Genomic DNA, 11311 nt, shown 5'->3' with positions numbered 1-11311 from the left:
GTTACCTCATCACTAAGTTGTAAAATGTATTCAAAGTTTGGAACACAATAGTTGATTCGTCACAGATGGATGACTAGAAAGGCAGGCGGGGAGGCAGGCAGACAGGCAGACAGATCCTGAGGTTCGATATTGGGTCATTCTGAGAGCACAAGTAGGGAAAGATGGGGATTATTGCAGGATGAGATGGCCCAGAGGGATTGAGAAGAGGAGAAACCTGTGCTTTGTAAATGGACTTCAAAGATGACCGTCTCATGTCTTTGTGTCTGTGTGTCCCCCCCCCCATACTCCCTCTCTCTCTGTGACCTGTAAATGGCAGAAAGATAGTGTGATGACCTTTGACATGCCTTCTTTCTGCTTCTTAGAGTCTCGATAATTGCTATGGTAACGGGATGTTGCTGAGGTGGATGATTTGGCTGAGCAGCGCTTCCAGTAGGCCTGATGAGTCCTTTGATCCTTGCTGCCTGTTCAGACCTGTACTTGTGGCCTTGTTATACTGATATGTTAATAAATTCGGGGCCTCTTTTGTTGCTGCCATGGCAGCATGTAACCTGGAGGATAAAATGCGTAGTTTACATGTTAAAGAGTCAGCGACGCTCACGAGAGGTTAGATAATGAGACAAAACAGGGTGGCCCTGTAGGAGTGTGTGTTTGTGTGTGTGGTAGGAAAAAGGGGACATAGTTCAGCAAACAGGGCTAGTACAGGAGAGAAAACAAGTGATACATGAGTGGTGGGATGACAAAGTGAAAGAGAAGCAAGAGAATGGAAGAGAGGGGAGGAAAGTGAAGAAATAAAGGTGATAAAAAAGGAGTGATTGTAAGAAAAGGTGAGGGAGAAAAAGAAAGAAAAAGGCAAAGAGGGTAAAAAAGAAACTGGGGAGGGGGCGTTGATGAATAATGTGAGTGAAAGGCAGTTAGAGTGGGGCTGACCTTTCCCTGGCCAGATTAGATTGGCCTGCCAAGACTGCTTACAGGGACAGATAGAAGCACGGTAACGCACACATACAGAGCAAGCAGGCCACACGTACACTCTCAGGGAATACACTAGAGTCAGGGACAGTGTGTGTTCACACAGCGCAGACCATGTGTGGCATTATATTTTGAAGTCCAGGTGGTTGAATAAAAAAAACCAGCATCCATGCATTCATGTCCACCACAGGAGAAACTTTTAAAGGATTTTTTTATATATGTATATATAAAAAGTCAAAATTTCTGTTTACTGCATCCTGCTATTAAAGGGCATTAAAGTGATACTTGAAGAGTTTTTAAAAACAGGTGAAGCCACAGTTCATTGCTCATGATTTCAAAAGACTTTGTTGAATACCTCTGGTGACTGGTTAAATATTACCTATGACCGCTCCTGTTAGGATCGATTTGGTCAATGTTTGATTTAGTTTAAGGATTGCGATGCTGTAAACTGTACAGTGTGAAGAGCGACAGCCATTCACAATAAAGACATAAGATGAGGAGGTAATGGGGATGCACTGATCCCATATTTGCATTCAGTGTCTGTTTGAGCTTGACTTAAACAAACAGCTGGATCTGATTTTAGTTCGACGTTGTCTATATGAGATAGCCAAAAGGATAGTAGCTGTGCTATCAGCTGATGTGGGCTGGCGTTGATCTACACCTGATCTTCCAGGATGGAGGTGGCCCTTCTGAAGTAAGGTTGGGCTTGATTTTCTGATAGTACAGAGACACTCAAGTTAAGTCTCACGCTTTGAAAATGTAGAGGAAAAAGTGTGAAAATCCAAATGTAAGTCACTGTACATGTCATTACATTAAAATGTATGAATGTGACATGCACGCTGTTCTTCTGCAGTGCAATAAGCTGATGCCCGAGGACCAAGCAGACTGCACGGCCACTGCCGCCATATGTTCCCTTCTAACGCTGAGACCAAACAAAAATTAAAAGGTTCTTTTTATTTGATCACTGAAAACCATGGGCCTATTGTAAAACGGCTTAGTATCTGTGGCACCTTTTTTTCCCCTCCTGTGAGTTACATTGTTAGGTGGGAGGAGAAGCAGTTGACGTTTAAATCCCAGAAAAACTTTTATGAAAGCCAGAGTGTCGGATTTGCACTTTGACTAAGACTCTGTAGTGGAGTGAGATGGGGAAGAGCAACTGTTATGGGAAGTCTAGTTTTGAGACTCGTACACCGGGACAGGTAGGTTAAATAGGATGGCTGTCAACTCTTTCTGGTCCTCCATCCCCCCACAGACACACACACACAGACACACACACACACACACACACACACACAAAACACTAGTCCAGCTGAGAGCTTGTAGAAATTGGAATAGGTGTAAATAAGATGGCTGTCAGGCCTGTCACTGGTAGAGACACACACAGACACTTTCAGAGTTACAACACACATGGCTCCAATAGTCAAGGTGTAAGTGACACACACACATATATAAATATTACCTACCTATCTCTGTGTGGTAGATAGACATGGTGTAAGTGACGGGTAGACAGACTTGCACATGCACGCACACACACACACACACACACACACACACCTTCAAGGGGTTGGAGAGACAGGAGCGTAAGTGACAGAAGGACAGACAGCCTCAAACAAACACTGAAGAGACACCTCTAAGTGACGGACACACACACAGAGCCAGCTGTGTGGCTAAGTGGAGCTGAAGGGAGCAGTCAGGCAGCGGTAAGAGTTTGTCTGAGCGTTCATCACTCGGTTTATAGAAGTGCCACTCACACACACTCCCTCTCCTTCTCTCTTTCTCCAAGATTGATGGGTAAGGTGTCAGTCTGGTGTCAGTTCAGCCCAGCTCTGTGTGCCGTCTCCCTTTCACCTCCTTGTCTCTGACCAAATCTAGCTCTCTTTCTCACCTGTCCAGGTTATTGAAAAGTCTTTAATTTGGTTTGGAGAAGCCGAAGTTTTAGACGAGCTAAATTTAGCATCGTCAAGTTCTGAAGTGTGTCGGAAAGTTACTCCAGGTTTTGGTGTGGTCTGTGCCCTCTTAAGCTGGTTCTCTCTGGATCTGTATGTTGACGATGTGTAGAATAATGTCTGAGCAATGGTAATTCTGCACTGCACTTATAAAGTTGCTTAAATAGACAATGCTCTTCACAGTTTTGACTTCCAAAAATGTGTCTGTAGTGGTGCTTTTGTTTTGATAAATCTTGTGCAGAGGTGCATATGACACGGAGCTGCAAGTATATTTTTACTTGATTTTGGACTTTTGTTAATGTCAAAGTGTGATGTGGAGTTGTTAAATAAATGCAAATGTTGTTGCCCACATGGAGCGTTTTTGTTTTGCTGTTAAAGCGAAGTAATGGCCCTCTTTACTTTTTCTTTTTCCTCAGCAACTGGTTTTGCTACGTGTAGCATCAAGGAGAGCGCCGCAGACAGCGATGCCGACCTTGATGTGGATGGAGACGACACCTTGGAGTATGGCAAGGCTCAGTACACCGAGGCCGACATCATCCCCTGCTCCGGTGCTGGAGAGGACCAGGGAGAAGCCAGGGAGCGGGAGGCGCTACGGGGAGCTGTGCTCAAGTACAAAAGCTTAACTAGTAGATTTTTCTGCCAGAAAATCTGAAAATCACCTGAGTTGGTAACCTTGAGCTGCCACTTACATGGACATCTGTGTCTCTGTCTTACAGCGGGGGGATGCCTTCTAATAGAATAACACCTGAATTCTCCAAATGGGCCAGTGATGGTAAGTAGGGACAAAATAACTGTCTCCTCAGGATATGTTGGAAAGGCTAAAAAGCCAGCACTGAACGGGTCACCTGTCTCTGTGTCTACAGAGATGCCTTCAACAAGCAACAGCGAGAGCAGCAAGACAGACCCCAGCACTCCCTCGTCTTCCTCCTCTTCCTCCTGCGCCCCACGCACCTGTAAAAACAGCGAGATTGAAAAGTAGGTGACAGAGAAAACACACGTGGACACACACTAGTTGGATTTTTGAAATAGATCAGTTAAACGTGAAGTGGAATGATCTTTCGACTGCCTTCTTTATAAGGCTTAGTGATGCATTTCTCTATTCCTGATATGCGCGTTTAAGGCCAATTTCCTGGAGTTGCAAGGTAATAATTGAATTGTTTGACTGTATGTGTGCTTACACTTTTACATAACGTGCTTCCATCAACTATTGGAAGGCTGAATGCAATAAATGTTTCACTGAAATAAATCAATCGGCACTCTGCATGTCCGTGGTCCATATTAAATATCAGTAGAAGGGATAACTGGCGAATAAGCAGAGCAGCTTGAACTGTATTGATCAGAAACAGCACCGTGAGGCAAGAACTGCGTGTGTTTGCTGAGCGAGGGGATGCATTCAATAAGTTGTCGTCTGCAACGTGATCGTTCCAGTTTTAATTTGCATGTGACCGAGGGAAAAAGATGCTGACAGGTTAGGTGGCAATCTGACCGCACTGATTGGTTCTCCACATCCAGTGTTATGTAGGGACAGGTTTCCTTCCTCACGTTCTTCAGCTTGACTGACACAAATACTCCTGTACAGCAGACTCTATAACTGCATGTGCATTTGTTTTTTGTTGGGTTTTTTTTTAACAATGCTGGTGTTGGTGTGCGTTTCCAAAGACACGACACTCTAGCTGAGGTTTTAGTGGTCACCAGGAGCAGAGCATGGCTTAATTTAAGTATCCATTTAAAGGAGGCCAACTAGCTGCTGAATGATTGCGCTGGAACAAGCAGTCAGCCGGCTGGCTGGAACAATTCCCTGCATCACTCCTCTCTGCTTACTATAAATGCACGTATTTGTGGAGCTTCTGTGCTCCTCCGTCCCCAAATGAAAATGAGATTTGTCTCCTTTCGTTACATTGATACATTGTGTGTGTGTGTGTGTGTGTGTGTGTGTGTGTGTGTGTGTGTGTGTGTGTGTGTGTGTGTGTGTGTGTGTACGGTGCTTTGCACAGGGCAGCGTTAGTGAAATCTCTCTCTCTCTGATCCCAGATGGGTAATGATCTGGTCGCCTCCCGGGGCGTCCTCGTTCCTCTGCTCATTCCCCTGCAAGATAAATGAGCTCACACATACACACACGCATACATACACATATACACACGTACAGCGCCTGAGACGCTCTTTCCCCTCCAAGATAAATGGCCCCTCCAATGCCGCCAATGCGATTGCTGCCAAATTTGGTGCTCCAGCTGGAACAATGCGGAGAGATTTCCATGTGGTTTCTGCAAATAATTGAATCTGTCCTCAATTTGGAAGTGATGAAGCTAGATTTGTAACCCCCTCCTCCCCATCACCTACACGTACACATACACGCCGCCCAGCCTGTCTTCGTCTTTTTCCTCTCATTCTTCGCTTTATTGCTCTGTCGCTAAGCTGCATGTCTCTCGCTTCCTCCTGCTTTTCTCTTTCACATTTCTGTTGTTCGTTTCTTCCCGTCCCCTGTCTCAATTCTTCTGAGGCACTTACAAGATGCCCCTTCCCCCCCTTGCCTTTCGCCATCTGAGGCCTACGCACATATATATTGGGCAGGGGAAATCAATAGTGACTTAAATGTTTTATCATGGTGTGTGAGTGTAGTTAAGGCCTCGGTTAACAGGGTGCAAAAGAGAACGATGCTGCTGCTGTTTTTTGTTTTTGTTGTTGTTGTTGTTGTTGTTTTTACAGCATGTAGATGTGAGAAGTTTGTGTCTCCACCTGGTTGATAAAATGTTTGCAATGTGCTGCAAAAAATTAATTACCATCTAATTTTATCATTTCTATGTGCTTGTGTTGAGAGAGAAGCTGAGTGAGGCTAAAATGTAGGTAGACAGTAGATTAAGACACAGGGCTGATTGAGATAGATGGTAGAGATCTTCAGCTGCGCACACGCACACACTCTAATAAAATGAGGAATAGCCCCACACAAGTTGGGGACAGAGCGCTAAATAGAGGGGAAGCAGAGCCATCAATCTGTCTCTGTCGGGCTTTCCTGCTTGCTTTTTTCACCACGGGGATGAGTCGAGATGAAAATGCATCGCTATTTCACCTTCTTTCAGTGACATGCATGCACACCCACACACACACCGTCCAAAAAGCCCCGTGGGGCAGTAAGCACATTGGAGCAGAGGCATGTTGTATTGATGGTAGTTCTGTTTCAGTATTTATTCTGGTTTCATGACTTTAGGCTCAAAGATCAAGGCCACAAGCTGAAACCTACCAAGCCTGGACCACATTGTATAAGAACGCACACACACAGTGTTGTTAACAATTAATAAAATCATATGTAACATCCTCAGACGTGGACCCAACTGCCCCACTCACATCCTAAAATATGTAAGATAATGATCGGGCTGCATCTCCTGCTGCCGCCTTCTCGTGAGAATTGGATGAACCCAGAATCTGCGTTTCTTCCTTTTTTTGTATACTTCATTTTTTTCCACAGTGCCTGTTTTTGAGAACACATTGCCATGTATATACATTACATAGTGGTGTTTTTGTCATGCGCTCTGCGTGTAGAGGTCTTAGGACTGTTACAGAAATGTCTTACCTTTCAGGTTGTAGCCCAGCCTAAGATGTTAATGTGTTTCTCTGAGTCCACATGATGTGTTTTCGAAACCTGGCTCCCAGAGTGAGATAAATTTTCTTATTCTGGCTCAGAGACTGAAAACCCCAGAGCCAGCTTAAACTCAAGGATTTTCACTTGTGCATGTTGCTCTGTAAGAGGCTGTTCATCTCCCTGCATGCCACATTTAGCCCCAGAGAGTTGTCTTTCCTTTTCTTGGCCCTGTGAAGTCATCCTGTTCCCTTCTTTACCTCCATTAAATCTCTGCACCTCCTACATTCTCCACCAACAAACACACACATAGACACACACACACTCCCTCTCTAGATGTCCACAGCTGCATAAAGAAGATGAACTTGTTTTACCACAAAACAAAAATAAGTAGAAGTGAGCGGTTAGAAAATGACTTCTACACACTTGTTTGCAAAAGTAAAACTGTTTTTTGCTGGCTTGTTTCGTTTCGCGTCAAACAAGACAAGAAACCCTTTTGGAAGAGTTTTGTTTGCGACAGCGGACTTTACTGGAGCTGATAAAAAGAAAAAAGACGGCCTTGTTAGAGGGATGACTTCTGTCCAGCCCAGAGTCCACGGCTGCTTTATAAGCTAGAGGCTAATCAAGGCTAAATGGCTTTTTACAAGCTCGGTGCTAATAAGAGGAGAGGGTAAAGCAGTTTATAGGGCACCAGGGTGGCAAGTCAAGACAGGCCTTTACAAAGGTGGGAGGATGATGAGGTTACAGGAAAGAGTTAGTGCAGGTCAGCTTTTTTTCCACAGATCTGAAAGAGGGAATAGGGAAGGATGCTTTGCTGGTCCGGAAGCATTTCAACCACAACACGACAAACAGTCATCCTGCTGAATCTTTAGCAAGACGAGTGCCTACGAGCTGCAGCGCTGCTGTTTTTAAGCCTGTTGTAACATCAGTCCAACCAATGATTTTCATGATCTTTTATTAGTATTTTTTTAAATAATAAAGCAATCCTTCACTGTACAATTTCAGGGCCAAATGCAGACTTTCTTCATTGATGATCTAAGAGATATGAATTCCTTTTGGGAGAAAGAAGCCAAAACATTATTCGGTCCACTGTTTTTATTACTCTGTCATTTGTTCATCAGCTTAAATAAACTTATTGTGATATAATTCCAGAATCTCACCAAAGAGACCACAGACGTGGGTACAGTCTCAGGTTGAACCCCTAGAATTTTTTTCCTCCACTAAGCTTATCAGATTATCATGGAGGTATTTGAACAAGTCTGCTGATCACCACACAAACCTGAAATGTTTAATTTTAATTTAATCTTCAATTTAGTTTAAATGTTCAATTTATTTTAATGAGCTTGCTTGATGATGTGAATTCATGTAGATCTACCGGTGTGGTCCAAAAAATAGATTTTCAAAATCTCAGACGTTGAGAGGAAATTAAGTAAGTTGAGCCCCGTTTCCTTTCCCCTGTACACTTCCCCACTACTGTTTGAGTATGCAGCAAATGGAGCCATGTCCTAGGCCACACACACACACACACACACACACAGCCACTTACTGTGTTCATCTCTTCCTTCCTTCTGCTTGTCCTTCCCCATCCAGATCAATACCATAGATCAACTAGCTATCAGGCTGCAAAATGACCACATCACCATAAATACGCACACTGCTTATACCTCACACGCGCACACACACACACACACTCACACACACAACTATTGCATTTTACCAGAGAATGAGTGGATAGCTATAATAAACACCAGCTGGCTTGTGCGGCTCGTCTCCCTCCACCGAATCACTGTCATCATCATCATCGTTGCGGTCTGTGCGTCTTCCCTATTGATCTAGTTATCGCTGCTTCATATGCTGTCGGACAGTGTTAAACGCACATTTTCTGTTATCATGCTGCGCATTAATCAGAGGCCACTCACCGTTAGGGAGGACAGGGGATATAAGGAAAGAGAAAGTTGGAGGAGACGGGGATGAAGAAGCAAGGACATGTGGAGATAAATACAGAGCCATGGCGATTGACTGGCATGGGTGAACATGGGAAGAGCTACAAAAACATAACAGAGAGGATGGACGCTGAGTGTGAGACTTAAAAGCAACACAATAAGATGTTTAAGCGAAAGTCTGCAACGCGATGAGTCCTTTGAGAGTGCAGACGTGTTAAATAGAAGGATGTAAATACTCTGTTTGACCTGACGAAGAAGAGGAGTCAGGAAGATTCAAAGAGGTCTTGTTGTTTATTGAGCTACAAGAAAGACAAAGCGTATCGACAAAGACTTTGACTTGAAACATGTTGTACTACACAGGAGCGTGCACAGGGCCCTAATCAGATGGTATAGAATGAACATGTGTAGAGAGTGATACATCTCTAGAAAGATAGTAGTCCATTAAATTCATATCATAGGATTTAACACAAATATACTGCAGGATCACAGTACAGTGATGTTGTACTGTGACTAAGGACAATGTTGTTGATGATAAAAGATTACTTTTTTCTTCTTCTTCTTCTTCTTTTTCTTGTGTTCAGCACCCAGCAGATTCATCTAGCTTCCACTGTTTTGCGGAACTTTGAGACATTGTAGCATAAAATACTCTAAATCTCAATGTTCCTGTTTCCTAATGTTTATTTGTTTTTATTAAATGGAACTGAAAACACAACTGTACAATTCTTGTTACAAGAGTGTGAGAGTGGGCGCGTCATCTGTGGTGTAGACCTATACTTAAAACCTCTATCGTCTCTCTTGCTTGTTCCCAGGGTAACGGAGGAAGAGTCCACGGCAACCACCATGGAGGCCCTGAAGGCTCGAATCAGAGAGCTGGAGAAGCAAATACTCCGAGGAGACCGATACAAATGTCTCATCTGCATGGTGAGCATAGCGTTTACATGAGTGCTGTCTGCACGTCGAGCTTCAGTGGAAGTGTTGTGGCTTTGTCAGAAGGCAGCATTAGCATTTGTCGAACTGCATGTAGCACCATAAACATGTGAAACTGCGGTTGGGGGGGGGCTATAAACTGACCTTCCACTTTATTAGGCCAGATACGTAGCAAGGGCTGATAAGGTCTGTCCCATGTCACAGCCTTATCTGAATACCAGAATGTGCTGTATTTTTGGGACAGTCAGTGCATTCAGTGGATGTAAGTAGCAACCACTTACATCCACTTTCTACCTTGAAGAGGGATTCAACCCTCTACCCTCACCTATTTTTTTTCAAGGAAACAGAAATTAAAAATATACTCACTGTGGCCAGAGTGCTTACCTTGATATCTAGCTGCTCGGTTTGAGTGACCGATTTTTCTGTTCGATAATGTTTGTGTGTTTTACTATAGGTTGTGTACTTGTGCTGCAGAAATATGTGAAGCGCCTGCATGTAGGGCGTGCGATATGACCAAAATCTCATATCCCGATATAAGAATTCTATCGTCCCGATAACGATATAAATCACAAAAATGTAACATTTTCTGTAAATTCTGTGAATCTCGGGCAGCTCGACTTGCGGGAAGTGTTTCCAGCTGCGCGTCATGTAGCTGGAGTTGAGTGTTTTAACAGATGTATGAAACTATACATTTTTAGACATAAGTTGTAACGGCCGCCGTTTTCTTTGTATGTATTTATTACACGGCGTGCTGCGGGTAAAAGCCTGTTCTAACATTTGAGTCTAAGGTTTATTTTTTAGCACCTGGCGGCTCTTTTTTTTACTTCTCACCCGTAAAGAATCTGCTCTTTCACGTGATTCAGTTTATTTTGAAAAGTCTCAACAGGATCTTGAACTTTATTGTGAAAGGTTTATGTGGAACATAAACAAGCAGACATGTGATGGTGTTACCGTCGTTGTTGCTAACCACAACGCATAAAAACAGGCGCTTGTCCATCTGTAGTGTGGTTATATTAAATATAAGAGAAAGAGAGAACTTTAAGAAATTAATATAGCCACTACAGTGACCATCAAAACGATGAAAAAATATTGCTGTAAACAGTTTATTTTGCGACACCACGAAACAAACGATAGCGTAAAATGAAACGATAGACGTTTTTATATCGCCATCCGATATCTATCGTTAATTTTGAACAGCCCTACCTGCACGCATCTCATTTCTGCTCTTCGTGGGAGCATTTTCACTGTCCCGAGTGCTGCTGGTGTTGTGTTGCTGTTGTGTTGTGGCCCTTTGCATGGCTTTGCAATTTGGCACGATTGTCTGCTATCACATTTCCAGAGCGAATCGTTTTTCTTATCATGTCATGCTTCATCTCAGGAGCACAGAAATATGTGTATGTTCAAATTCTGAGATAGCGTCCTGACTGTGCTGTGCACAAAGCAGGTTAAATCTGTGAAAAATGTGTCGAAGTTTGGCTTTTTAGGTGAAAAGACACTCCTGTACGTCACAGCTTGTATTGATGGCTGATTGGACCTTACAGATCAATAGTTAAAGCCATGAGGGACAATATAGAGGTCCATCAGACACTTGAGATGCAGTTGCGCCTACACCTCACATCAGTGTTTGTGTACCCCCACTTTGTGTCAAGTACCCACCCTGTCATTCTTCAAGCGTGTGGACAGTGCAGCGTCGGCATCCTGTGCTTGCTGCGTGTGAGTGTGTGTGTGTGTGTGAGAGCCTGTTGGTGTGTATGCATGTGAGGCGGGTAATTACCAACGCCTGCGCTTCCTAAAGGTCGCTGGGTGCCTGAGGTGACACGGAGGGCAAGGCACAGCGATCGATCACTCACTGCCCCATGAGCACACAGCTCTTCTCTGCTCATCTGTCACTGTCCCTCATCTGTTTTACGCACACACACAAACACACACTAAGCCATACAGAGAAATACAAATATGTC

The 11311-nt window shown here is 43.8% G+C and overlaps 1 protein-coding gene across 4 annotated transcripts in view; it reads left to right on the top strand.

Annotated features, from left to right (window-relative positions):
- Positions 1 to 11311, top strand: part of rnf220a (ring finger protein 220a) — a 161698-nt gene that overhangs the window by 141512 nt on the left and 8875 nt on the right. For all 4 annotated transcript variants that reach the window (XM_005740251.2, XM_005740252.2, XM_013912704.1 and 1 more), the window contains exons 9-12: positions 3329 to 3521; positions 3629 to 3684; positions 3776 to 3887; positions 9236 to 9347. In XM_005740251.2, coding sequence (XP_005740308.1) covers positions 3329 to 3521; positions 3629 to 3684; positions 3776 to 3887; positions 9236 to 9347 — 473 coding nt within the window. The remainder of the gene's footprint in view (positions 1 to 3328; positions 3522 to 3628; positions 3685 to 3775; positions 3888 to 9235; positions 9348 to 11311) is intronic.

The sequence above is a fragment of the Pundamilia nyererei genome, unplaced genomic scaffold (genome assembly GCF_000239375.1).
Source record: "Pundamilia nyererei isolate P.nyererei 1_Seehausen unplaced genomic scaffold, PunNye1.0 scaffold00098, whole genome shotgun sequence".
In the NCBI taxonomy this organism is placed as follows: Eukaryota; Metazoa; Chordata; class Actinopteri; order Cichliformes; family Cichlidae; genus Pundamilia; species Pundamilia nyererei.
Note: the sequence above shows the minus strand (reverse complement) of the source record. Positions and strands in the feature narration are given on the sequence as shown.